This window comes from Talpa occidentalis, unplaced genomic scaffold (genome assembly GCF_014898055.3).
Source record: "Talpa occidentalis isolate TD23 unplaced genomic scaffold, MPIMG_talOcc4v2.1 talOcc4.16, whole genome shotgun sequence".
Classification (NCBI taxonomy): domain Eukaryota; kingdom Metazoa; phylum Chordata; class Mammalia; order Eulipotyphla; family Talpidae; genus Talpa; species Talpa occidentalis.
The window spans coordinates 81,505,372-81,531,698 of record NW_023601653.1 but is presented as its reverse complement, the minus strand read 5'-3'; the positions used below and the strand labels follow the sequence as shown (position 1 = coordinate 81,531,698).

The 26,327-nt window shown below is 54.6% G+C and overlaps 2 protein-coding genes across 9 annotated transcripts; one reads left to right on the top strand and one right to left on the bottom strand.

Moving 5' to 3' along the window:
• The first annotated feature begins 189 nt into the window (after positions 1–189).
• On the top strand, positions 190–21,297 carry SMARCC2 (SWI/SNF related, matrix associated, actin dependent regulator of chromatin subfamily c member 2). Of its 7 annotated transcripts, none has more exons than XM_037514977.2 (30): positions 190–405; positions 2,350–2,469; positions 3,064–3,149; positions 3,625–3,706; positions 3,808–3,900; positions 4,929–4,998; positions 5,216–5,285; positions 6,213–6,288; positions 6,447–6,578; positions 6,674–6,789; positions 7,140–7,264; positions 9,199–9,258; positions 9,358–9,395; positions 9,661–9,791; positions 10,096–10,167; positions 12,341–12,454; positions 12,910–13,063; positions 13,729–13,821; positions 14,047–14,166; positions 14,256–14,318; positions 14,626–14,884; positions 15,100–15,261; positions 15,520–15,584; positions 15,729–15,864; positions 15,934–16,100; positions 16,529–16,663; positions 19,227–19,608; positions 19,924–20,007; positions 20,284–20,349; positions 20,880–21,297. In XM_037514977.2, exons 1-30 carry the CDS (start codon positions 295–297, stop codon positions 20,954–20,956), a joined length of 3,459 nt encoding a protein of 1,152 aa, XP_037370874.1. In that variant the 5' UTR covers positions 190–294; the 3' UTR covers positions 20,957–21,297. The 7 variants fall into 7 exon arrangements, with proteins under 7 accessions (XP_037370874.1, XP_037370875.1, XP_037370870.1 ...); XM_037514978.2 differs by having other exon boundaries at positions 256–405; positions 14,050–14,166; XM_037514973.2 differs by having other exon boundaries at positions 256–405; positions 14,050–14,166; positions 19,924–20,349.
• Positions 21,298–22,974: 1,677 nt separating this feature from the next.
• On the bottom strand, positions 22,975–26,059 carry MYL6 (myosin light chain 6). Of its 2 annotated transcripts, XM_037514980.2 has the most exons (7): positions 25,962–26,059; positions 25,712–25,739; positions 24,761–24,904; positions 24,375–24,548; positions 24,213–24,290; positions 23,877–23,921; positions 23,154–23,193 (listed from the first exon to the last, which is right to left on the bottom strand). In XM_037514980.2, the coding sequence occupies exons 1-6, from the start codon at positions 25,962–25,964 to the stop codon at positions 23,893–23,895; spliced, it is 456 nt and encodes a 151-aa protein (XP_037370877.1). In that variant the 5' UTR covers positions 25,965–26,059; the 3' UTR covers positions 23,154–23,193; positions 23,877–23,892. The 2 variants fall into 2 exon arrangements, with proteins under 2 accessions (XP_037370878.1, XP_037370877.1); XM_037514981.2 differs by lacking the exon at positions 23,877–23,921 and having other exon boundaries at positions 22,975–23,193.
• Between the last annotated feature and the right edge of the window lie 268 nt (positions 26,060–26,327).

The following is a 26,327-nucleotide window of genomic DNA, read 5'->3' as shown; positions in this document are numbered from 1 at the left end:
GGCGGGCGGGCGGCGCGAGGAGCCCGGGCGGGGAGCGCGGGCGCCCCCTCCAGGGAGGAGCCGCGCCCCAGGCCCCGCCGCCGCCGCGGCCGGGGAGGCCCCGGGGCCGGCCCGCGCGGGGCGCTCCGAGGCCCGGCCGGCCGGCAGGGGGCGCTCCGCGGGCCGGGGCCGGCCCAGCGGCGGGAGGCGGCGGCCGCGGCGGCGGGCGGCGGCGGGAGGCGGGCGGAGGAGGCGGCGCGGAGGCGGGAGCTGCGCTGAGCGGGGCGGGCGGCGGCGGGGCCCGAGCCCGAGAAGATGGCGGTGCGGAAGAAGGACGGCGGCCCCAACGTGAAGTACTACGAGGCCGCGGACACCGTGACCCAGTTCGACAACGTGCGGCTCTGGCTCGGCAAGAACTACAAGAAGGTAGGCGGCGCGCCGCGCGGGCCCGGGGGACAAAGGGCCGCGGCCCCGGCGCCCCGAGCCGGCCCCGAGCCGGCGGCCCGCGCCCCTCCCCCGGCCGCCGGGCGGCCCCGCGCCCCCCGCGCCCCGCCGGCCGCCCCCGCGGCGGCGCCGACCCCGCCCCGCCCCCACCGCCGCGCCGGTGCCCGGGCCGCCCGCCGCGCCCGCGGGTCCGGCCCCGCCGCCCGCCCGCCCGCCCCGTCCCGAGCCGCCGCCTTCGGGCCTTTCCGGGCGAGCCGCCGCGGGTGAAGGGGCGCAGAAGGGGCGCCCCGCGCGCACGGCGTGCCCGCCACGGTGCCCGCCGGGGCGCCCCAGGAGCCAGGTGCCGGCGGCCGAGGCCTCCCCGGGCTTTGTGTGCGGAGAGATGCTGCGGGCAGGACGACGGCGGCCCCGCAGCCGGGCCCGGGCTCGCGTCGGCCGGGCGAGGCCCCCGCCCGGGGCCACCTGTCTCTCCTGCTCGCCCCCGCCGCTCCCGGGGCTGCCCTTCCCTCCCTGGCGCCCGGGCCTGGGAGTTCTGGGCAGTGGCCCCTTTTAAAATCGCCCCTCGGCTTCCCAGTGCAGCGGCCCCACCGCCTGGCCGTGGGTTTGGGGTTTGGAGGCTCGGGCAGTTTTGTGTCTCTGGCCCCCACCCCGTAACTGGAAAAATAAGGTGGTGAACAAAGGGCTCAGGAAGCCTCACCTGTCCCTTTTTACCGAATCTCTTCCTGGTGGTGTCTTTGTGTGCAGGCCTGGTTGACAAGAACGTCCATGCATGGGATTTTTCTCGGGAGATGGTCTGCCTTTCTGCTAATCCCAGTTAGGGCTACTCCCTCTGGCTTTCCTCCTGCTCGCCAGGTCTTCCTGCCCCGCTTTGCAGCCTGTGGGAAGAGTGCCTGGGGGTGAGAAGATTGCCCCCCTGGTCCTGGCTGTGAGACTGGCCCTGTTCTCTGGATGTCTGGATGTCAGGATCCTGACAGATAGTTGCTGGGTCTGTGATTTGTCTGGACCCCAGCATGAGCCTCTGGTTCCCAGGCTTCTACCTTTGACCTTTCGGAAGAGACATCAGTCCCGGGGCTTAGTTTCTGGCCCCGGGGGATTGACAGCCTGTGACCCTGTGTAGCTCTCAAGCTCTTAGCTCTTTGTCGTGTACCTTTTCCTTCTGGGATCTCTTTACACCTCTCTGTGATTAGGGTTAAGGATCAGGGGTCAAAAGGAAAAGAGAAAGTTAGCCTCCTGGCTCACTTTTAAATTAGAATCAAAGTCTAGGATGCTAAGTAGCACATGCTGTGCTGTGTCTGAGGAGACCTGGGGTCTGCTTGTCTCAGATGCAGTGTCTTCAGAAAGTACAGCCGGCTTGCTCTTCCTCACCGGACTGGGTGCTGGGTGGTAACTGGTCCGTCCCACTGAGGAGACTTTCCAAGACACTCTGTGCCCAGTCCTAGCTGAAGCAGGATGCACGACTCCCTCTCAGTCTGTTACCCCACCTTGCTTCCTTGCACCTCTGTTAGGCTACATTGTAGGGGGAGTCTCCGTCTTTTACAGTTTCCAAGAAATACACTGTTCTCTCACTCAGAACCTCAAAGATATTGTTTCCATGGCCTGAACTCAGTGAGCATTCAAAATATCACAGCCCTCAGTGCTCTGGGCTAGAGATCAGGTTCCTGCAACTCCAGTTTCAGGGCATGGCTGAAGGAGAGCAGGAAGCCCCCAGCACCCAACAGCCTGCGCTGATGGCAGCAGAATTTCACCTTCCTGGTGGGCTTCCAGGGCCTTGCTTCTGCTGCTTGCTTTCTAGAGAACTAGACATACGGGAAAGAAGACTCTATATGCTTTTCCCGGGAAGCATCTAGAGCTCCCGAGGAAGAAATAAGAGAGACGGTGGACGTTTTATCTGGAGGTCTATTTTTCTCTTTCCCTCTATTTCCCTAGTATATACAAGCTGAACCACCCACCAACAAGTCCCTGTCTAGCCTGGTTGTACAGTTGCTACAATTTCAGGAAGAAGTTTTTGGCAAACATGTCAGCAATGCACCGCTCACTAAACTGCCGGTGAGTGAAAAAGTCGGGGAGAATCCTCCAAACTGGAGAGTTGTTTTGCCTTTTTGTAAATTTCATCATTTCCTACTGTTCCTGTCTCTGGTCAGGCCATTGCTGGCTTGGCCTGACCCCCGATTTAGTTTTCCCTTTCTCTTAGTAATACTTTGTGCGGCGGGAATCTCAGAGTGCCTGAGTTCTGTACATGCAACTCGTGGCCAGGTTAAAAGGTATGAGGTTGGGATTTGCACAGGCTTGTGTTCAAATCCTGGTCCTGCCACTTGGTGTCTCTGATCTTGGGTGAGCCATTTCAACCTCTAAATCTTGGTTCCTTCATCTCTAGCTGGAATTAATATCCCTGCTTTGGAGGGTTTCTGTAATGGTTGATGAGAGAGCCCTGTAAAGTGCTTGGCACAAGATGGGACTTTGCAAGTGTTGGTTTCTTTCACTCCCTCTTCCCACCCACGTGATACGGTGGCATGGAGGTTAAAGAATTCCAGTTTTGAGAGGGACATCGCTTCAGCGTGGGATTTTATGAAAGGATTGCTAAGTAATAAGAGAATTTAGGATATAACTCTCACGTACTTCTTCTCTGTCTCAATTTTGTAGATCAAATGTTTCCTAGATTTCAAAGCAGGAGGCTCCCTGTGCCACATTCTTGCAGCTGCCTACAAATTCAAGAGTGACCAGGGATGGTGAGATGTCTTCTCTCTATGCTGCTTACATTTAGTTTAAAGGGAATCCACCCTTATGATTCCCTGGGGTCTTTCTAGGGGAGTGGGGGAGAGCATAGGTAGACATTCTTGAGAGTCTCTTACTTCCGTAGGTAGGTAGCCCTGTCAGGCAGACCTGACTTACTGGGTCAGAAGAATGGCTGAGAGTCAGAGCCAGAATATTTTCCGAGTGTGGAGAGTATGTGTTGTGTGTGTCATTGTGTGTGTCGTAGAGGAGAAGGGATTCTTAGATTGCCATCCCAAGCTTTTCTTTGTCCTTTTGGACTAAGTTCTAAGTGATTCGTGGAGTTGAGATCAGTGAACCCCAGATCCTAGGTGGTTTTGACAACGCTGTGAGAAAATCACCTCCTAATTTCCCACGTTAAAACGTGACATACCCTCACTTCCTCCCCAGGCCCGAGCTGTGCCACTCACTAAATTATTGCTTCTTTACAAGGCGGCGTTACGATTTCCAGAATCCATCACGCATGGACCGAAACGTGGAAATGTTCATGACCATTGAGAAGTCTTTGGTACAGGTAAGAGCCAAGAACCTCCACCATCCAGCTCTCGTCCTCCAGTGGGAACCCGAAACACCCATTTCCCATCATCTCATTCCTTCTGTTTCTTCTCCCCACAGAATAATTGCCTGTCGCGACCTAACATCTTTCTGTGCCCAGAAATTGAACCTAAACTCCTAGGGAAGTTAAAGGACATTATCAAGAGACACCAGGTGAGTGGGTGGGTCGGGAGAGGTGTCAGAAAGTCCATGTCTTTCCCTGGTATTTTCCATCCAAGAAGCAGCCCAGGGCCATGTTTTCTGCTGCACAGGCAGCTCTGCCTCCTTGGGAAAGACTAGCGTTAAAGTCTTCAGCCACTCTTTTCCTATATTTTTTCCCCATTTTCCTGCCTTAATTTTTAAAAATTTTCTTCAATCTGTCATTTTTCTGTCATTTCTATATTTTCTCCCTTATATACCCTTGACCCCTCCCCCCCACCTGAAACACCTCTGTTCAGTTGTCAGTGTCTTCTAGTTTATAGCGATTTTGCTGTGTTAGTCCATCTGCTTTGTTTCCCTTCATCACTCCTGTATGTCTACTCGTGCAGTGTTTGTCTTTATTCTTCTGGCTTATTTTGCTTTGATAGTCCCCCTCATTCCTTCCATTTGGCTATAAATGGTAGCGTTTCATCTTTCCTTACAGTGGAATAGTTTTCCATGTGTGGACATAGCACATCTTCTTGACCAGTCCTCTCTCAGTGGACACCTGGGTTGCTCCCGTATCCTAGCTGTTGCCATTTCCCTGACTTAACAGGTCGGATCACTGTTCCTCGAGAGACTGCCTTGGCCAGGGGCTGGGGGTGGTAGAGCAGAGCGGAGGGAACGTCTGCTTCCACTGAGCCAGACATTGCCTGATTTCAGATGAATGAAATCCGTGCTCTCTAAAATTCTAGAATAATAAGCAGATGTCATTGCTGGGGACATACAGCTGACCTTCCATTTCCCATGTGTAGATTGTTTACTCAAAAGATTATTTGTAGCAATTTTTAATTCTCTGATTTTTTGCCACTATTAGCAAAACCTCAGCTGTTTCCCTCTGCCATTCAGCTAGTCTGTGCTTAAACAAAGCAACCTGACCTTACTATTCTGAGCAAAATGTAAATAGGGAGGCAGATGTGTGGTTGAATCGTACTTTCATTTACTTACACCCATGAGTAATTTAGAAATAACCATAAATTTCCTGCTTCTCCTGTGCCATCCAGGGAACAGTCACCGAGGATAAAAACAATGCCTCCCATGTTGTGTATCCTGTCCCAGGGAACCTGGAAGAAGGTGAGCCCTGGGTTTTCCTGGCCTGAGCAGGGGATGACTAGATTAGGAAACGGAAGGCTGCTCCTAGCCCGTGCACTACCGGGGCACCTCTCCCTGCTCCCCCTGCCATCTTACCCCGCTGTTTCCAGGTCCCCTGCTGCAACAGGAGCTTTGTACAGTGTTACTTTTTGTGTACCCCTTCACCTGATATCTCTCCCTTTTCTGTTTCTGTCTCCAGAGGAATGGGTCCGACCAGTCATGAAAAGGGATAAACAGGTTCTTCTGCACTGGGGCTATTATCCTGATAGGTGAGGATGGGTTCCTGGCAGAGTAAGAAGGCACCTTTGGGGATTATTTTTAGGTCTGTTCATTTGTTCTCGTCCCTTCTGTTATGTGAGTCCTCTGTCTCGGGGAAGCTCAGACTTCCTGAATGAGAATTAGGTTAAAAGAATTTGGCACCTTATCTATGAAATGGTTATCCAATATACTTTTTTGTTTTTAAAGATTTATTTATTTATGCATACAAGAACTGGGGTGTAAGCCAGAGGTGGTGGGGCGATGGTGAGAGGATTTACCAGAGAGAGTAGGGAACAGAACAGGCAGATCTACTGAAATACACTGCTCAGGGGAGCAGCGGGTGAGACAAGAGAGGTCTGCTACACCTCCCTGGCTGGCCAGGGATTGAACTCGAGCAGCAGTAGCTGGCAGTAGCCTGATAGCACTGTCTTGTACCCTTGAGCCACCAGGGAGGCCCCCAGTATAATTTTTTTTAAGATTTATTTATTTTTGCACACAAGAGCTGGTGTACAGGCCAGAGGTGTCGAGGGTGAGAGGATTTACCAGAGACAGAGGGGGGAACAGAACAGACAGACTGACCGAAATACACTGCTGAGGGGCCCAGTGGGCAAGACAGGAGAGGTCTGCTGCACCATGTGGTTTGCTCCCTGACCGGAGATCGAACTTGTGCTGCAGAGGCTGTGGATTGTTTCATAGTGCTGTGCTTAACCCCTTGCGCCACCAGGGAGGCCCCTCTCTCTCCTCTATTTTTGAAATATTTTGTAATTGCTTTTGTTGCTTTATAGTGAAAAAGCAATATTAATTGGAAAGATAGTCATACCGAAAAATAACCCAGTAACCCAGTACTTTTTGTAAATGGAAAATGTGGAAGATTTGCACTTTACTTTTCCACAGTCCCATCCCATTAATTCTGCTTTACACGCAATTTCCCATGGCAGTTACGACACATGGATCCCAGCCAGTGAAATTGAAGCATCTGTGGAAGATGCGCCAACTCCTGAGAAACCTAGGAAGGTGAGTGTGTCTTGTCCCCCCATCCCAAGAAGAATGCCAGGACCAGACCATTTCTTGGAGGCGAAGCAAAGACTCTTAATGCCCGTAGGCTGTTGTGTTGCGGTCCCCAGACGGTGCTGTGCAGGAGAGCTCTAGCAGGGCCCGCCTTTGCACTTTAGGTTCACGCAAAGTGGATCCTGGACACTGACACCTTCAATGAGTGGATGAACGAGGAAGACTATGAAGTAAATGATGACAAAAACCCCGTCTCCCGCCGGAAGAAGATTTCAGCCAAGACATTGACAGATGAGGTGAAAATCTTCTTTTTCTTTCCTTAATCCCATAGCATAATTTCAGAATAAGGTTTCATTGGGGGTTGCTGGCTAACATTTGCCCACTTCTCCAGGTGAACAGCCCGGATTCAGATCGACGGGACAAGAAGGGGGGGAACTATAAGAAGAGGAAACGCTCCCCCTCCCCTTCACCAACTCCAGAAGCTAAAAAGAAAAATGCTAAGAAAGGGTATGCTGGCTGCTGCCTGCCCCTGCGGCAGCCCTCTCTGCACAGCCTGCGAAAGGGAGACAACTCTCTTCCCATAACCACCGGGCTCTGACCAAGGTGTCCTGAGAGGGAGGATGAGACGGTCTCTTCTAGAAGGTCCCTGTTACTCTAATCCCAGCCACTAGTAAAGAGAATTTAGTCTCCCAGTGAAAGGCCTTTGCCACTTCCCATGACTTTGTAGCAGTCTGGTTTCTGGAGTGCTCACATTCACCCATGCAGTTCTTTCATGCTTCCCTTCCCTTGAACTTCAGCTTCCAGGGACTTCTGGTCCAAGGGTGATGGGGTTCTCATTCATTTTCTTTCCTTCCCAGCCCCTCAACACCTTACACCAAATCAAAGCGTGGGCACAGAGAAGAAGAACAAGAAGATCTGACAAAGGACATGGATGAGCCCTCACCAGTTCCAAATGTGGAAGAGGTGACATTGCCCAAAACAGGTAGGGGCCAGGCCACCCTCCCGGGACCCAGCCCCACACCTTGTCCTGCTCCTACCGTGTCAAACCCCCCAAGTGAACTGATTTCCCAGCCCCAGATTTGGTGGAGATTTGCCTTCAATGTACCCGGGTATTGACACTGTTTTCGTCACCGTCACAACCTTCTGCCTTCATGTCCATATCTGAATTGGGGACTATGCTTTGCAGTGGATGGCTGTTGTCTCCAAGGTTTTTGTTTGTTTTTAAATTGAAGTTACATTAGTTTATACCATTATATAGGTTTCAGGTAGACCGCCTTATAAATCAATACTTCCATATCCAATCTCTCTTTTTTTTTTAAAGATTTATTCATTTATGCGTGTAAGAGCTGGGGTGCAGGCCAGAGGTGTGGGCAGGGAGGATTGGTAAGAGGAATCAGAGTGGGGAGCAGAACAGGCTGATCTACTGAAATTCACTGCTGAGGGGAGCAGCGGGGAGACAGGAGAGGTCTGCTGTGCCCCAGGCTCCCTGCCTGGGAATCGAACTTGTGCTGCAATGGCTGTGAATAGCTTCACAGTGCTAAGACTTTTAACCCCTTGCGCCACCAGGGAGGCCCTCCAAACTCTTTTTGATTATGTATTCCCATCAAATATTTGACAACAAATTATATTATGTGTACTATTAAATCACTACTTTTGGATCATTATAAAACACAAATATTATCTAAAATGTGGCAAGGATAAAATGGAAAAACAAAGAGAGGCCCTGATACCCTGTGCCTCTACCCGGAGGACTGTCTTTTCCACCTGGCGTGAGAGCCCCACTTTGGAGACCAGTGCTCTGCAATACTGGTCTGTGTTCCACAGACTTGCTGCAATACACAGCCTGTGTTCCACAGACTTGCTGCAAGTATTATTCAGGGTTGTATCTTATGGGTGGGGTTGTCGGGAGCCATTGAGAGAGAGTCAGTGTGGCTTCCACCTCCTCATCAATCAAAACTGCTCTTGTTTCTAGCTGAATTTTCTCCCAAGCTTCTGTGTATAAATTCAGTTGAAGAAATTCATCTGCTTTCAAAATGTTTGTAAGATCCAGCCACTCCTCTACAGAGTGAACTAGTCATTCTTCCTCTGTCCATTAAGAACTTACAGATATGGGGCCTCCCTGGTGGCTCAAGGGGTTAAGTCTCAGCACTATGAAGCTATCTGCAGCCACTGCAGCACGAGTTCGATCCCCAGCCAAGGAGCTACCCACTTTGTGCAGCAGACTTCTCCTGCCTCTCCCGCTGCTCCTCTCAGCAGTGTATTTCAGTAGATTCACTTGTTTTGTTCCTCACTTTATCTGTGGTGAATCCTCTTTCCTCCCCCTACCTCTGGCCTACACCCCAGCTCTTGAATGCATAAATTAATGGATCTTTAAAAAAAAGAGGGGGCCTCCCTGGTGGCACAGGGGGTTAAGACACAACCTATGATGCTATCCACAGCCACTGTAGCACGAGTTCGATCCCTGGCCAGGGAGCTACCCACATGGTGCAGCAGACCTCTCCTCTCTCCTGCTGCTCCCCTCAGCAGTGTATTTCAGTCAGTCTGCCTGTTCTGTTCCCTACTCTGTCTTCAGTGAAGCCTCTCACCCCCACACCTCTGGCCTGTACCCCAGTTCTTGTATGCAAAATAAGTAAATCTTTAAAAAAAAAAAAAAGAACTTAGAGATAGTAGTATAAGGAAAGGAAAATGCTTCTTTATAGGAGGAGTAAAATTAAATGACTTTTTGGTTGTCAAAAGGGGGAAAGTAGCAAGTGAGTTTTAAGCCCTGGGAGGATTGTGACTAGAGGAAGTTACGCATTTCTGTCACCAGATGGAGAAAGTTTTGTAGAAAGTGAGCTCTCTAGAACTGTTGACAGTGGTGATGTGAGAACTTGATTTTGGCAGAAGCTGTCTGATAAAATGACTTTTCTCTGGCAGTCAACACTAAGAAGGACTCAGAGTCAGCCCCGGTCAAAGGAGGCACCATGACTGACCTGGGTAAGACGGGGAGCCTTGGGCAAGGTCAGCAGAGCCCCAGCAGGGGACTCAGCTGCGCTTTTCCCTCCAAAGACTCTATTTTGTTGTGTTTACTTTCAGATGAACAGGAGGATGAAAGCATGGAGACCACGGGCAAGGTAGAGCCAGTTTAGAGAGGCCTCCCTCTCTACGTGATTCTGATTTGTGATTATAAAGTGCCCCCGCCAGGGCTGCTATTACCCAGGCCTTTCCCACCCGAGGCTAATTCTAGCTGTTGCTCAGAACTCTGACCCTTTTAGATCGGGGGCCCTGTTCATTCCCGTGCCCACCTTTAGTGGCCGCATTTCTGGGGTTTAGGAGAAACAGAGGGTTGCTAAGGGCAAAATGGGAATGCTGGGTGTCCAGTAGCCTCTGTACTCTTAGGATGAGGATGAGAACAGTACGGGGAACAAGGGGGAGCAGACCAAGAATCCAGACCTGCATGAGGACAATGTGACCGAGCAGACCCACCACATCATCATCCCCAGCTATGCTGCCTGGTTTGACTATAATAGGTACTGTGGCTTTAACTCCTCGCTGAATCCTTGCTTTCATGCCTGGGTAGGGGGTGAGCGTGTCAGTGTGTGGCCCCTCTTCCTGCCTCCAGGTGAGTTTGCTTCTCCTTCAGCCCTAAAGACCAGGGCACGCTGCAGTTTAGGAGAACTCCTGGTCGCTAAGTCTTCCAGCCCTAGCGGGCTTCTCCCCAAGTGCCTTCCCTCCTGCAGTCTCCACCTAGTTAACCTCCCCCTAGGTTCTTCCTTTTCTGGCCTTCCCATCTCTCCACTGGCTCCTCTGAGTCCACGTTGGCTTTTTTTGCAGTGTTCATGCCATTGAGCGGCGGGCTCTCCCCGAGTTCTTCAACGGCAAGAACAAGTCCAAGACTCCGGAAATGTAAGGCTCTCAGCGGCGGTTCCCTCTCTCCTTCCTGTCCCTGTTCACCCTTCCCGATCTAGCAGCATTCAGCAGCTGAATTCTTGAGCTACTGCTGTGGGCCAAGCACTGTCCTCAGCTTACAAGAGACACGATCTCTTCCCACGGGCAGCACTGTGACCGCAGTAGCATGCTCTCTGGGATTCACCCAGGGGTGGTACTAAGCATGTTCTTCCGTACAAAGGTACCTGCGCCAGCGTCTCCAATCTCTTATTAGGGTGCAGAACTCTGTAATCTGTGATTGTCCATGTTGTCCCAAATGCAGATATCCCTCGCGTAAATGTTAGCTTTGAAAAGAATATAAAATAATTTTACCAGGCTGGTTCCTAGAGTAGGTAATGACAGGAAATAGGAGCGAAGGGACTGCGAAGACCCCAGGCAGTGAGGGGGTACGGAGAGGACGCTCTGGGAGAGCAGAGTTACGTGAAATGCAGCTTTAAGGCTCAGAAGCTGTCCTCACCACCTCTCGTCCGGGGTATTCCCTCAGGCTAAGCCTACTCCCCTTGGACAAGGTTTGGTGATGTGTGGTTCAGATCCATGGGGTGGCGAGGAGGCTGAGACTTAGTGCCGCGCCGTGGCTCCTGCTAAGCACTGAATGGCCTCTCTCCCGGCTGCCTCACTTCCTCTCCTTGGGGTCACCCTCCTTTCCCGCCCAGTTTCTTTCCTTGTGTCTCATACCGTTCGCGCCTCTTGCTTGGCCAAGCAGGGTGTGTGAGAGAGAGGAGTAGTGAACAGACAATATGAATTCTACTTGAGATGTGGGCAGGGTGAGACGTGGACAGGGTTAGAACTAGAATGCATGCTTTGCAGTACGTCTCCCAAGCACTAGGTGCCCTGTCTGGAGGACTAATCCTCACATCCACTTTCCAGGTAGTTTCCTTATATCAGTTTGCTGATTAGGAAATTGAATTAGGATCAGTCACTTGCTTAAGGTCACACAGCTACTAAACAGTAAACTTTGCATCTGAAACCTTTTTCTAGCTCATGTTCATAAACTTTACACTATTTCGCACAACAACTACCATTTTTTGAGCATCTACAATATCTCTGACACTAGTAGGTCTTCCCAGACCTTTCTAATCCTCAACAGATACTCCGTTTTACAGATGAGAAAACAGAGTTTCAAAAATTTAAGTAACTTGGGCTTCCCTGGTGGTGCAAGGGGTTAAGACGCAACCTATGAAGCCATCCGCAGCCACTGCAGCGTGAGTTTGATCCCCGGCAGGGAGCAACCCACATGGCACAGCAGACCTCTCCTGACTCTCCCGCTGCTCCCCTCAGCAGTGTATTTCACTCAATCTGCCTGTTCTGTTCCCTGCTCGGTCTCTGGTGAATCCTCTCACCCCCCGCGTCTGTACCCCAGTTCTTGTATGCATAATAAATAAGTCTTTTTTTAAAAAAATTAAGTAACTTGCTGATATGAACTTAGATTTCTTTTTTTTAAGAATTGCTAATTCTTTTTTTTTTTTTTTTTTTAAGATTTATTTATTTATACAAGCACTGGGTACAGTCAGAAGCGCGGGAGGGCGAGAGAATTCACCAGAGCCAGAGCGGGGAGCAGAGCAGGCAGAAGGACCGAAGCACACTGCTGAGGGGAGCAGCGGGCGGCAGGAGAGGTCTGCGCGCCATGTGGGACCCTCCTCCGGTGGCCGGGGAGCAGCTGGGGATCGAACCGGCGCCGCAGAGGCCGCGGGCAGCTTTGCAACCGCTCAACCGCTGCGCCACCGGGAAGGCCCTGAACTTAGATCTTTCTACCTTCAAAATGTTTATATTCTGTCCTGCTGGTTGGCCTCCTAGACAGGACTTCCCTTTAATTTAACATCTGATTTGGAAATAAGGGCACTTTTTCTTACATTTTGATTTTGCATTGGATGAAACATCTCCAGGTACAGTCAAAGAGGTAATTCGTTTCACTGAAAATCCATCAAGGAAATGGATTTTTGCAAAACCCATCAAGGATGCAAGGCCAAGCGCCTTGTCCAGCCTGTGGTAGACAGTGTTTGGTTAAACGAGCCATTCTTTGCTGAAGTCTTTTCTGCACAGAAGTCATTAGCACTTTATTATTTTTCCTCTTCAGCCTTCATGTCTTCAACAGACACTTACTTTTCTTCCTCTCGTTCATCTCTCTGCTAAGCTACCTGGCCTATCGAAACTTCATGATTGACACTTACCGGCTGAACCCCCAAGAGTATCTCACCTCCACCGCCTGCCGCAGGAACCTGGCAGGTGATGTCTGTGCCATCATGAGGTGGGTCTCAGCTGAGGGGAGGAGGTCCGTGAGGGTGGCTGCCCATGCGGATTACAGCAAGGAGCATAGGGGAGTGAGAAGGAAAAAGCACCTGTAGAGAAAGGCAGAGTGCAGGTTTGGCGTGTGAGTGACTGGAGGGAGTAGGAAAGGCATTCTCTCGAGTGCAGAATAAAGGAGAAAACGTGTCTGTGGTTGAGGGAGACTGGTTCAGTTTTGCTGGCTGTCCAGAGGACAGGGTTAGCAGGTGGGTGGATAGGGAGAGGTCCAAGATGGAGATGTGGCTTTGGGTGTCACTGGCCTTGGGTGTCAGTGGTGGGAGGAGATGGGATTTCATAGGGAAGGAGCAGGGGAGGAGGCCAGGGGAGAGGGCACTTTACATCCCCACCTCTGTGCCCCTCCTTCCTCCTCCCCATCTTTCTTGCTTTCCCGCATAACCCCGTCTTTGCCTTTCCTAGGGTCCATGCCTTCCTAGAGCAGTGGGGGCTCATTAACTACCAGGTGGATGCTGAGAGTCGACCAACCCCAATGGGGCCTCCCCCCACCTCCCACTTTCATGTCTTGGCGGACACGCCATCAGGGCTGGTGCCTCTGCAGCCCAAGACCCCGCAGGTAGGGTGAGGGGCTGTGGGGAAGGGATGGGTTGGGTCAAATTGGGCTTCTTTGGACTTTTCTTTTTCTGGTTTTTTAGGGTAATGTTCAGGAGTGCTTTCAGATTTCTTCCTTTTCTGTGAGATGCAAAGGGTCGTAGGAATCAGCCCCTTCTGCCTAGCACCCTCGCTCAGCCTCTGAACCTAAGACTGTGAGGACATGCTGAGGGAGGAGAGATGCTTCTTGTCCTCAGAGCGGCCAGGCTAATGTAGGGGGTGGAACAGACAGTGAAAAATGCTTAAAATTAAGTTGCATGAAATTTTTAAACTTTTATCACGTATCCAACATTTTTTCATTTTTGCTTCATAATTATTACCACTTCCATTTTTTGATTCCACCTCCATTTCATACATTAAGTTAAGAGGATTACGTGGCTTGCCCAAACTCACAGAGTGCCAGAACTAGGATTAGAGCCTACTTGTCCAGCTCCTTAAAGAGCCTGTAACGATACATGTAACACAACTGGAGATCATGCCAACTGAGGATCCAGTCATTAAGGAACCATGAAACAGTGGCATGAGTGCCCCCAGAGCTTGTGGCTCACCTGGCATTGGCCTTGAGGCCTCCACAGCCTCGGCCAGGTCATTTTCTGCCCAGCCTCCGTGACGCCAAGCTCTGTCCCCCAGGGCCGCCAGGTTGATGCTGATACCAAGGCTGGGCGAAAGGGCAAAGAGCTGGATGACCTGGTGCCAGAGACGGCTAAGGGCAAGCCAGAGCTGGTAGGTGGGATGTAGACCCCGCTGGGCTTTTTTGCCCCTTTATTGGGGGGCCCCTGCCCGGGAAGAAGAGACATGAGCACAGAGGAGCTGCAGCAATAAGGGAGGAAGTCCCACCAGGGGCGTCCCTGGCTTTGGGAAGGAAGCTCCTTCTGTCTTTCCTCTCTCTGTCCTCCCCTAACTCCCCGCGGCCACTCGTACTCACCTCTTTTTTCCCTCCACACATAGCAGACATCTGCTTCCCAGCAAATGCTCAACTTCCCTGACAAAGGCAAAGAGAAACCGACCGACATGCAGAACTTCGGGCTACGCACAGACATGTACACCAAGAAGAATGTCCCTTCCAAGGTACAGCAGGGCGGGCTGGCTTCGTTCTAGAGCCTTGCACCTCAGAGGCCCAGGCTCCTCTCTCTGACCCTCCTGTGTTTCCCATGCAGAGCAAAGCTGCAGCCAGTGCCACTCGCGAGTGGACAGAGCAGGAGACCCTGCTGCTCCTGGAGGTAATTGGGGCAAGAAAGGAGAGTTCTGTGCAAAGTAACCAGGGTGCCAACTGCAGCTCTGAGTAGGGAGAGCAGGATCTTGGCCCCCAACCTCTCCGCTTCTCACTGCCCAGCGCACCTGCCCCAGGAGACAGCTCTCAGCCAGGGATTTGGCCATTTCATTAATTCCGTATCCCTCCTCAGAGCTTCTTGGACGTTCCCCTGGGATCCAGCAGAGTATACAAACAGGACACAGACAGTTTTGAAGCCAGCTAACTTAGTAGACTAGTAGCTAAGTAAGCAAAGTTGTGTCTCCACCACCACCCAGGCACTGGAAATGTACAAAGACGACTGGAACAAAGTATCAGAGCACGTTGGAAGCCGCACCCAGGATGAGTGCATCTTGCATTTTCTTCGTCTTCCCATTGAAGACCCTTACCTAGAGGACTCAGAGGCCTCGCTGGGCCCCCTGGCCTACCAGCCTATCCCCTTCAGTCAATCAGGCAATCCTGTCATGAGCACTGTTGCCTTCCTGGCATCTGTCGTTGATCCCCGAGTTGCCTCTGCTGCCGCGAAGTCAGCCCTAGGTAATGTGGCAGGACCCTGGCCTGCTTAGTTTGTATCTCAGGGGCTTGTCACTCAGACCTTGAAGCCCCATCAAGTTTCGGTGCCCTGCTGGCCTTGCCTGCTGCTGGCTCAGCGCACTCCCTGCTGGCCCAGGTGGCGAGATGGGCTTGTGAGGATGCTTTCCCAGGGATAGCCAGAACTTGCCCACTCCCTCTCATCCTCTCTGGTCTTGCAGAAGAGTTCTCCAAAATGAAGGAAGAGGTGCCCACAGCCTTGGTGGAGGCTCATGTTCGGAAAGTGGAAGAAGCAGCCAAAGTGACAGGCAAAGCAGATCCAGCCTTTGGCCTGGAGAGCAGTGGCATTGCAGGGACCACCTCTGATGAGCCTGAGCGGATTGGTAAGGCCCAGCAAGTGGCTCATTCCTCTCCTCACCCGGGGCCTGGCTCCGCTGTGCCATCCCTGCTCAGAGCTCCCCTCAGCGCAACGGGAATGGGGGGCATTGGTGGGTCCTTATTTCCCCACAGCTTTACCTAGGGACTGTGGTCCCCAGCTGGCCCTCTCACTGAGATGCTCTAGGAGGAGAGGCAGTGGGGAAGGTGTCGTAGAGACAGACTCTGTATCAGGCGTTCCCCATTTCCTCTTCCCACGGGCCCAGAGGAGAGTGGGACTGAAGAGGCGCGGGCAGAGGGCCAGGCCACGGAGGAGAAGAAGGAGCCCAAGGTACAGTGGCGCGCCCCGGGGCCGGGCGGGTGGGGGCCAGGCGCGGGGAGCTGCCGTGGTTGGCCTGCCTGCTGGAGCCAGATGGCCCCCGAGGAAGAGCCGGCCACCCTGACCTTCCCTGCTCTTCTTCCACTGGGACTTCAGGAGCCCCGAGAAGGAGTTGGGGCTGGCGAGGAAGAAGCAAAGGAAAAAGCCAGCGAGGCGCCCAAGAAGGATGAGGAGAAGGGGAAGGAGGGCGACAGTGAGAAGGAGTCAGAGAGGAGCGAGGGGGACCCGGCAGGTGAGCCTCCCGCCACAGCGCCGGCTCCAGGCGCAGGCCTGAGGATAACGCGGCCCTTTCTTGGCCCAGGTGACGCTGAGAAAGAGAAGGAGCCGAAGGACGGGCAGGAGGAAGTGCTGAAGGAAGTGGTGGAGTCGGAGGGAGAAAGGAAGACGAAGGTGGAGCGCGACATCGGGGAGGGCAATCTCTCCACTGCCGCCGCCGCCGCCCTGGCTGCCGCCGCCGTGAAGGCCAAGGTGATGCCGGCCCAGAAGCCCCCCGGGAAGGGGCTGCGCTGTCCCTGGCTCCCTCACCCGGAGCGCTTCCTCCCCCCTGACGCAGCACTGGCCTCTTGCGTTGGTTTCGGTCCCGAGTTGGTCTCTTTTCTAAGCTTTTTCCGGCTTTTGCCACTGAGCCTGTTTTCTCCCCTCTAATTACTTGAGCGTCTTACCCTTCGCCGCGCTCTGTTTCTCTGCGTTCTTTAAAAAATATCCTTCTTTACTACTCTCTCGCTCTGGGTTGTGACCACAGCAAGTTTTTCATAAAACCTGCCTGCCTTCCCCTCCCTGGGGAATGTCTTCAGTGGTGTCCCCACAATCACAAGCTGCCCCCCACTCACGTGCGTTCCTCCCCACTCACGTGCTGTTCCCTCCCACTCACGAGCTGTCCCGCCTGCCTTTCCTAGCACTTGGCTGCTGTTGAGGAGAGGAAGATCAAGTCCCTGGTGGCCCTGCTGGTGGAGACCCAGATGAAAAAGTTGGAGATCAAACTCCGGCACTTTGAGGAGTTGGAGACGATCATGGACCGGGAGCGAGAAGCAGTGAGTGGCCTCTCCCGCAGGTCTGTGGTGCCCAGGGAGCCCACCGTGACACCAGGGAGTGTCTCGGTTAGGAGGGTGACGTGGCAGCATAGAAATTCAAGACTGATGGAATGTCAGTAGCCCAGGAAGTAGCCCAGGGCAGGGGTCAGCCTCAGGTGTTATCAAGGACGCTGCCTAGATGAGCCTAGGCACTGAGGCCCACAGGGGCTTGGCTCCATACAGTGGATATTAGCCTGCGTTTGTTATTGTTTCATCTTCAGGGCTTTGACCAGTGCTTGTTAATTAATATTTATTTATTTATTCTAAAAAGATTTGTTTGTTTGTTTGTTTGTTTATTTATTTGTACAAGAACCGGGGTACAGGCCAGATGCACGGGAGGGTGAGAGGATTCACCAGAGACAGAGCAGGGAACAGAACAGGCAGACCGACGAAATACACTGCTGAGGGGAGCAGCGGGCCAGACAGGAGAGGTCTGCCTGCCATGTGGGACCCAGACCGGCCAGTGGGCCGGGATCGAACCCGTGCTGCAGAGGCTGCGGACAACTTCACAGCGCTGCACTCAACCGCCTGCACTACCAGGGGAGGCCCAATGGATATTTATTATTAATTTATTTAATATTAAGTCAGTGCATATCTGTTGAGTGATTGTGTAAGTTAAGGGGTGAGGAAATAGGTTAAGGGCAGGCCTCAGCTTCAGAGATAGACAGAGCATTGAACGATTTTAGTCTTTGAGAAAATCTAAAAGAAGTAGAAGACAGACAGAGACCCCCTATAGCAGCAGGACGGGCACGGAGCAGGATCTCCATGACTCTAGTAGATGGGGCAAAGGAGAGGAGTCCTAGGAGCCCTCGGTGGCTTTTTCAGCCTCCTAGTGAGTTTACCAGGTACACGGCAGGCAGGGGTGCCAGGGGGCTGGGAGGCTGGCAGGCCTCCCAGCCAGTCTTCACTTCCTGGGCTCTCTGGCCTTCTCTCATGGTCTCGTTTTCTCTCTTCTGCTCTCATTCTCTCTGCTCGCCTGGTGTCTCCATGACGCTGCCCTTTTAAGCTCGGTCTCTCAGCCCAGGTGTACCCACCTACACGTGCCCATACCTCACTTCAGGTGCCCACTATCAGGCATGCATTCAGGACAGCAGGGATCCATCATCAATTGTAATGGCGGGAGGGCAGAAAAGCCTGTTATTTTTTTACCTTACCCTACACCTGCTTTCAGCAAATTTAGTTTAATTGGAGACATCAAAAATATAACATTGAAACAGTTTGTTTAAAGTGTCTGACAAATTCAAATATAGAGTTTTCCAATCAAGAATGTAAGTCTTGGGGCCTCCCTGGTGGTGCAAGGGGTTAAGCACTGCACTATGGAGCAATCCACAGCCTCTGCAGCACGAGTTCGATCCCCAGCCAGCCAGGGAGCAACTCACATGGCGCAACAGACCTCTCCTGACTTGCCCGCTGCTCCCTTCAGCAGTGTATTTCAGTCAGTCTGCCTGTTCTGTTCCCCACTCTGTCTCTGGTGAATCCATTCAGCCCCTGTATCTCTGTCCTGTACCCCAGCTCTTGTATGCATAAATAAATAAATCTTAAAAAAAATAATAGGGCCTCCCCGGTGGCGCAGCAGTTGAGTGCTGGGTTGTGAAACTGCCTGCAGCCTCTGCAGCGCCGGTTCGATCCCCGGCTGCCGGGTGAGGGTCCCACATGGCACACAGACCTCTCCTGCCGCCTGCTATTCCCCTCAGCAGTGTACTTTGTCAGTCTGCCTGCTCTGCTCCCCGCTCTGACTCTGGTGAATTCTCTCGCCCTCCTGCGCTTCTGACTGTACCCAGTGCATGTATAAATAGATAAAATAAATCTTAAAAATAAATAAATAAATAAATCTTTAAATAAATACAAATCTTTTTTAAAAAAAGAATGTAAGACTTGAGCGACAGAAGAATAAATCTCAGGCTAGTGAGTTAATCTGGAATGGCTTCCTAAGAATGATGAGTTTTTAGCTAATTTTGTAAGAAGAAAATAACACAAATTGACAAGACAGGTTTTCCAGATCAAAGTAATAACAAGCTCAAAGCCACGGAGTTTAACTACCTCAGACAAACCCACTGTAGCCAGAAGCCCTTGGGCAGCCAGAGGACGCAGTGGTGGGAATTTACCAAGAGTAGGTAGAGGAAACCCAAGCACAAGATTTACAATACAGGAGCTGGGGTGCAGGCCAGAGGTGGTGGGGGCGGGATGAGAGGAGTCACCAGAGACAGAGTGGGGAGCAGAATAGGCAGATCTACTGAAATCCACTGCTGAGGGGAGCAGCGGGGAGACAGGAGAGGTCTGCCTCACTATGTGGGTAGCTCCCTTGCCGGGGATCGAACTCATGCAGCAGTGGCTGCTGATAGCTTCATAGTACTGAGACTTGACTCCTTGCACCACCAAGGAGACCCAAGACTTAGATTTGATGTGGGGAACCATCAGAATGAGAGGCTGGCTTTGTTGGAAGACAGAGCAGGGAGGGGCGAGGCATTTTCCTTTGGAGGTCTTCTGAACTTGAGTAACAGTGCTCCCTTGGCTCTGCTGGCAGCTGGAGTACCAGAGGCAGCAGCTCCTGGCAGACAGACAGGCCTTCCACATGGAGCAGCTGAAATATGCTGAGATGCGGGCCCGGCAGCAGCACTTCCAGCAAATGCACCAACAGCAGCAGCAGCCGCCGCAAGCCCTGCCCCCGGGCTCCCAGCCGATCCCACCCACGGGAGCTGCTGGGCCACCCCCAGTCCACAGCCTGGCTATGGCTCCCGCCTCTGTAGCCCCTGCGCCTGCTGGCAGTGGGGCCCCGCCTGGAAGCTTGGGCCCTTCTGAACAGATAGGGCAGGCAGGATCAACGGCAGTGCCACAGCAACAGCAGCCAGCTGGAGCCCCCCAGCCTGGGGCAATCCCACCAGGGGTACCCCCCCCTGGACCCCATGGTAAGTGGCGGTTTTGGAACTGTTCACAGCAGGGATCCGGGTGGGTGCTCTCGTCCCCTTCAATGGGGAGATGTGCTCGAACTGGAAACAGTCTCTGCAGACAGACCCATCTCTGTTCCAGCCCTAATCCTAAGCCCCGAGTAGGGGCCCGGCCCACACCTTGCTCTTGGGAACGTTGTCCCAAAGATTTCCCACTTCCTGCCGTGCCAGGAGATGGGAAGGTGGTGCCAGAGCAACTGGGTCACGCCCGCCGTGAAGGGCAGTTGGTCGACGAGCTCTTGTGCCCTAACCTCCTGGGTTTCTCTTTGTTCCCAGGCCCCTCACCGTTCCCCAACCAACAAACTCCTCCCTCCATGATGCCGGGGGCAGTGCCAGGCAGCGGGCACCCAGGCATGGCGGGTAATGCTCCTTTGGGTTTGCCGTTCGGCATGCCGCCTCCTCCTCCTCCTGCTCCATCCGTCATCCCATTCGGTAGTCTAGCCGACTCCATCGGTATTAACCTCCCCCCTCCTCCTAACCTGCATGGGCATCACCACCATCTCCCGTTTGGCCCGGGCACCCTCCCCCCACCTAACCTGCCTGTGTCCATGGCGAACCCTCTACATCCTAACCTGCCGGCGACCACCACCATGCCATCTTCCTTGCCTCTCGGGCCGGGGCTCGGATCCGCCGCAGCCCAGAGCCCTGCCATTGTGGCAGCTGTTCAGGGCAACCTCCTGCCCAGTGCCAGCCCGCTGCCAGGTGAGAAGGGTCCTGGAGGGGAGAAGGGTGAGGGAGAGGGTCCACACGGAGGGATGGAAGGCAGGTGGGGAACAGGTCAAGTACTAGAGCTCCCACAATCCTTTGTGAACTCTGTGATAAAATTAGAATACAGGAGGAAGGGCCTCTCTGGCTGTCCTCCGCCATCCCCAGCCTGGCAGCTGCCACCTCTGGGATGACGTTGGGGCCTCTCACTGGTGGGTCACGGAGGAGTCCTGTGGCACAGAGCATCTCAGTTGTAAACTTGGAACTAGCTGCCTGTTTGCATGATGATTGGCCTCCCCCTGCTTGTTCCCATCGTGTTCAGATGCCCCATTTAGAGTTCCCTTGGGGGCAGGAGGATGATTTGGGGCATCAGTTTCCCCAGTGTGAGGTGGAAGAGGGTGTTGGAAGTTATGGGTACCTCATTCATCTGCCCATCCATTGCATGCCACGCCCGTTCTGTTTGTCCGTGGAGGCCTGGGTCTGGAGCCCTCGCCTGTGACACTCACTCATCTTCCTTTTCTCCTCAGACCCAGGCACCCCCCTGCCTCCAGACCCCACGGCCCCAAGCCCAGGCACGGTCACCCCCGTGCCACCTCCGCAGTGAGGAGCCAGCCAGACAACTCTCCCTGACCCCCATGGAAATCAAGGTTCCAGGAACAGCCCTCCCCCCACCACGGGGACCCTTCCCCGCCTGGAGAGTTCATCACTACGTAAGGAACGCTCCTCTGCCCCTCCACAGCCCCCGCTCTGCCCGTGAGAGGCACGCGTTTTTATATCGGATGATCCAAGGACTTCTGTTTAAAAGATGTTTCTAATAATGTCTGGGAGAGAGAGGATAGGATGGGGGTGCCGCCCTCCAAGGTAGGGCCGGGGAGGGTGTTTATACAAGGCTCTAACTAACCACTTCTAGGGTGCACCCCCTCGAAACTACTGCTTTTTTTATGGGTAAAGTAAATTAAGCCCCTCAAAAGGAAGCAGACACAAAAAAGCCACATGGAGCGCTCTCCACCCACTAAAATATCCTTTTACATTGTTTTGAGGAGGGAAGTGAGTTTTAGGAAGGGGGGAGTTAGGGTTCGGGGATAGAATAGGGTGCAGACTCTGTCTCCTGCGGTCCCTTGTTAGTGACTGAGTCAATTTCTGAAGCCCTCCCCCAACCACCACCCGACCCATTTATTCCTACTAATCTCTCCCGCTGCTTCCTCCGTGTTGCCACGTAGGCCTCCCAGCTCAGCCAATGACACACACACACACACACACACACACCCCTGCCCTCTGAGTGTCATTTTTGTGTTTTTAAAAGCCACCTGCATAGTTGATGGCAACGTATGTGTATTTGGTGGGGAAGTGTATTTCGGGGGGTTCCTGTGGTAGGTGAGCGAGGAAGAGGAAGAGAAGGTACCGGGCTGTTCTTCCTCCCTCCCCTGGGCTCAGTGGGCGCCTGGAAGGCTGGAGCGGGGAGCTGTGAGAGGGTGGGGAGTTGTAAAAACCTGACATTTTCAAAAGCACTTAAGCACCTCCTCCTTAGGACTTGGTGGGCCACCCCCTCTGGCCTCTCCCCTCCTCCACCAAGGCCGGCAGAACCTTGACTGGTAGCCAGGGCTCCCCTGGGTGAGGACACAGGGGCCTGGGAGCAGCGGGGAGGCGCGCCTAGCCCAGGGTAGTGCGGACCTCAGCTTGCAGAGGGCCCCGGCCCGGATCCCAGAGCCTCCGCACCAGCTCTGCCTCTTGATCCTTGAAGCCCAGGCACACACACCCGCCCCCAGGCACCGCAGTGCTTCTCCGTCCCCCACCAGGCCCTTCCTCCCTCACGTCCGTTTCTCTTCCTCTGCGTCTTGGCACCTTTCTTCTGTTCAAGTTTCTGTAAATTTTCTTTTTCTTCCCCCCCCCCTTTTTTTTTATAAATTAATTTGCTTTCAGTTCCATCTTGTGGATGCCTTCTGTGTTCTCTTACCTGTGGCTAACAGCAGAGGGATTGGGCTGGGGGCAGCGCTCCGGAGAGTCCTTCAGGGGGTTCGCATGGGCCTAGACTCGGGCCTCAGTCCGCAGCAGGCTGCCCGCAGCACAGCTGTCGACGCTGGGATGGGGCAGAGGCTCTCACTTGGCCCAAAAATAGCTGTTACAGACTCAGAAGGATCTGCACAACCTGGGGAGTTTGTATATTTACCCTTTCAGAAGCAGTGGCTTCATTCCTTCCCTTATTAGGCAGGGAGAAGGCAGGCACCACTCACTGTTCTTGCTGGTCCCCAACCCTGCTGGGGGCAGGCTCAGGCGGTGCTAATGGAGCCTGGCTTTTAGTGCCAATAAACAATGTCAGCTTCCCACCACGAAAGGCCTTGAGTGGCTGGGGAATGAGAGGTAGGAGAGGCCTTAGCCTCTCCTAAGGATGGAACAAGGAGGAAATCAGATGGTAGGAGAGGGCAGTGCCAGGCCTTGGGTCCTGCAGGAATTCGTGGCTCCCCTAAGCCCCCAAGACGTACCCCTTTGTATAGCATCAGTGATGGGGCCAGTACTTCTCCAATGAGGCAAAGGTGGCCCCTGGAGGCCCTTCCCCACTCTCCCCACCCCCTGGTTCATTTGACCCTGGTCTGTCTCACCTTCAGCCCCTTCACCCTGCTCAGAAAGGAAAGCAGCACTGAACTGAAGGGCATAGAAAAGACAGTTTATTTGGTGAATGCTGACAGCAGACATCATCCGAGAGACAAGCTGGGGAAGGTGCCGTGACTAGCCGTGACTAGAGCCTAGGGAGCCTCTGGGGCCTCACAGGGGATGCAGTCTCACAGGGAACACTCTGGGCATACTGGGAATGTTCTTAGCCATTCAGCACCATGCGGACGAGCTCTGTGGAAAGGAGAGAGGGGTGAACCAGGGAGCAGGACCACGGGGAGGGTCCACCAGGGGCCAGGAGACCACAGACCACAAAGGTAGCCTAAGGAACTCGCCTACACAGCCAACCTTGAGGTTGGTTTGCTGGAGCCACCTTGAGTCTGACCAGCTCTCTGCCCCTAGCTTCCCTCCCGCCAGCTGTTAGTCCCCCCCCCACCACCACCCCGCCCCGCCTTGAGCAGCAGGAACACAGCAGAGGCAGAGAAGTTTTCAACTACACCTATAGCTACTGTCAGCCGCTGGCAGGAGAAGACGGGGTTTTGGGTTACGGTACCTCTAAGCTGCCCAGCAGAAGGAAGGGGAAAAGATTTCAGCTACAGCAGCAGAGTAGGCACAACCCACCCTCCTGTGCCAACCATGCTCTGGGCCAGGGGACCGCCCCGAAAGCAAGATGGGTACTCGCCTGTCCCCGGACACCAGCACCAGGTCCTCTCAGAGCCCGTTTTTAGTAGAGGAGGTACCATACCCCCAGGCCGCCTTCCTCTTGGAGCCCCCCACCCTCCACCCCAGTCAGCTCCATGCAGAAACATGCCGGGAGGAAGTCAGATGGTAGTAGGGGAGGGCAGGGCTAGAGAGCAAAGGCTGGGAAGAACACCGGGGAGGCCAACTAGAGAAGGGGAGGCTGGGAGGAGCCGTACCCGCCCCACAGGCCAGTCACCCCGACAGGATATGCCTCACAAACGCTGCAGGAAGGAAGAGACATTGATGGTGAAGACAAGACACAATGGGGTGAAGGGGTCAGGTGGTGGGAAGACAGACATTCCACTTACTCCCATTCCCCACCCTCCGCGCACACATCACCCTTTCCTGCCTCACCCCCACCCACCGCCCGCTCCCTGGGCTGCGCTGGGCCCTGCCCCTTGCCCCCTAGCACTTTTTGGAGCCCAAGCTGGGGGGCAAGGAAACCCCAAAATACTGCGCTTGGCCCGCCTCCTATGGCTGCCTTCTCCGCAGAAGCCCTGCTCATCCCTCACCTTCATAGTTGATACAACCATTGCTGTCCTCGTGCCCTGCCACCAGCATCTCCACTTCCTCCTCTGTCATCTTCTCGCCTGCAGAGGGAAAGGAAGCACTAAGCATTTTTTGGGATCGGGTGGCCAATGAGGTGTATCAGGTGGCACCTAAGCTCACTTTACCCAGTGTGACAAGAACATGGCGGATTTCAGCACCCATGACCGTGCCGTTCCCTTCTTTGTCGAACACCCGAAGGCCTTCCACGTAGTCTTCATAGGTGCCCTGGTCCTTGTTCTTGGCCACTGTCTGCAGCATGGGCAGGAAGTGCTCAAAGTCCAGCACCTTCACATTCATCTCTGCCATGGAGGAGGAGGGAAAAAAATCCCAGGCGTGAGGGGATCACAGGGGTCACCAAGCCAGTTTCCACACGCAGCGGGGGAAATCTGGGGAACTGGCTAGTTAAGAAGGGACCTGGTTTGGTTTGCGACCTAAGAACATAAAGGGAAGCTTTTAGCTTAAAAACGCTAGGCCCATTCCCAATTGAGGAGGTGCCCTTGAGGATCCTCACCATCACTCTTGGGGTTCCCCAGAACCTTGAGCACCTCGGCGTTGGTGGGGTTCTGGCCCAGGGCCCTCATGACATCCCCACACTGGCTGTACAGGATCTTGCCATCCCCTGTTCGGTCAAACAGCTGGAAGGCCTCCTTGAACTCTGAGGAGTCAGAGAAACATCAGCGCCTGGAGTTCAGAGTAACCCAAGCCCCGCCGCAGCCCTACTGCCACCTGACTTGGATCGGCTGAGGAAACCAGGTATCTGTACGCTGTACACCCAAGTCCATAAGAGGGATCGGTGCCCCTCCACACTCAGGTGTCCCAGGGAAAGGCAAAGCCTGCCTCCCCCACGCTGGCGGGGTACACACCCCCTCTGCCCGCTGCAAGCCTGCCCAGCCTCCCGCACTACTCGGGCAGGAATTTGCCACCGCCCAGTCCGGGCCTTGTCCTTATAAGGAAGTGGGAGCCGCGGCCTGCGCCTGGGGTCACTGCAGCCTGCCACCTCGCCCCCTTTATGTGCAGAAAAAGACTTTTCCGAGGCCACAGCTACAAAGACGTGTCCTCAGCAATCTGCCTGTCCCCATTTTCCCAAAACAGCTGCTCGCTGCTCTTAACAAGCTTCACAGTTCCAGGCTGGGGGGGGGGGCGCGCAGCTGGAGAGCAAAGGCAGGAGGAGCTGAAGAAGGGTCAGGCGCAGGCAGCTTAGTGCACAGCAGGCGTCAGGGGAGCGAGTTGTCACACACACACTCACACCCCTCAACTCACCAGTGCGGGGGGCCCAGATCTAGAGTGGAGAGGGAGGGTGGGAAGAACGTAAGAAAAGAAAACGGAAGATCCAGGAGGAGGGAGCAGGGCCCCCAGGGGTGCTCCCCTGGGGTGCGTAAGAGACGGCAGGAAGGCGTCAGGGAATAGGTGCGGGGGGGGGGGCTCTCCCTAAGCAGGGCCTCAGGGGGCGGGGATCGCCTACCTGCGGTCTGGTCCTCGGTGAAGTCGCACTGCCCAGAGAAGAGGGGCGGTCAGCGCGCGCGCCCACCCCAAGCGTCGCCCCCAGCCCCGCCAGCCCCGCTCCGTGCGGCGGACGCTTCCCCGCGGGGCGGGACGTCAGACTTCCGAGCCCCCGGCCCCCCGTCCAGGCCCAGGGTCGCCTCTGCCCTCCTCTGCCGTCTCCTCACCCCCACCCGCTCTGCCCGCGCCTCCTCCCGGGGCCCGGCTCCCACCATGTTGGCCGCTCCGCTCCGCGAGACCTTCCCCTGCAGAAATGGCTCCGACTCCGGCCCAGCCCTGGGCGCCGGTGACGTCACCGCGCGCCAGCCAATGGGCGCCCGGGCCCGGCCCGCGCGGGCGGGGCCGCCGCCGGGGAGCGCCGGGCGGGGCCGCGGCCTCCGCCCTTCCCGGCAGCCCCGCCTGAGGCGCGGGGCGGGGGGTGCGGCGGGGCCCGGGGTGCGGCGGGGCGCGGGGTCAGGGTGTCGAGGGGACCGGGGACGCGGGGGGTCGCGGGATCGGGGGTGGGCGGGTGCGGGGTCCTACCCCAGCGGCCGGCAGGGCGGCGCTGCGGGCCGGGGAAGGAGCGCCTGCCCCGCCCC

Excerpts from the sequence above, each read along its gene's own strand:
- SMARCC2 (XM_037514972.2), top strand. The coding sequence starts at position 295 with ATGGCGGTGCGGAAGAAGGACGGCGGCCCCAACGTGAAGTACTACGAG. Across the intron at positions 5,286-6,212 it reads TGGGGCTATTATCCTGATAG|TTACGACACATGGATCCCAG; the intron begins GTGAGGATGGGT and ends TTCCCATGGCAG. Across the intron at positions 19,609-19,923 it reads ACCCCCCCCTGGACCCCATG|GCCCCTCACCGTTCCCCAAC; the intron begins GTAAGTGGCGGT and ends CTTTGTTCCCAG.
- MYL6 (XM_037514981.2), bottom strand. Across the intron at positions 24,905-25,711 it reads CACCGAGGACCAGACCGCAG|AGTTCAAGGAGGCCTTCCAG; the intron begins GTAGGCGATCCC and ends CTGACTCCTCAG. Across the intron at positions 24,291-24,374 it reads CCATGTTCTTGTCACACTGG|GCGAGAAGATGACAGAGGAG; the intron begins GTAAAGTGAGCT and ends TTCCCTCTGCAG.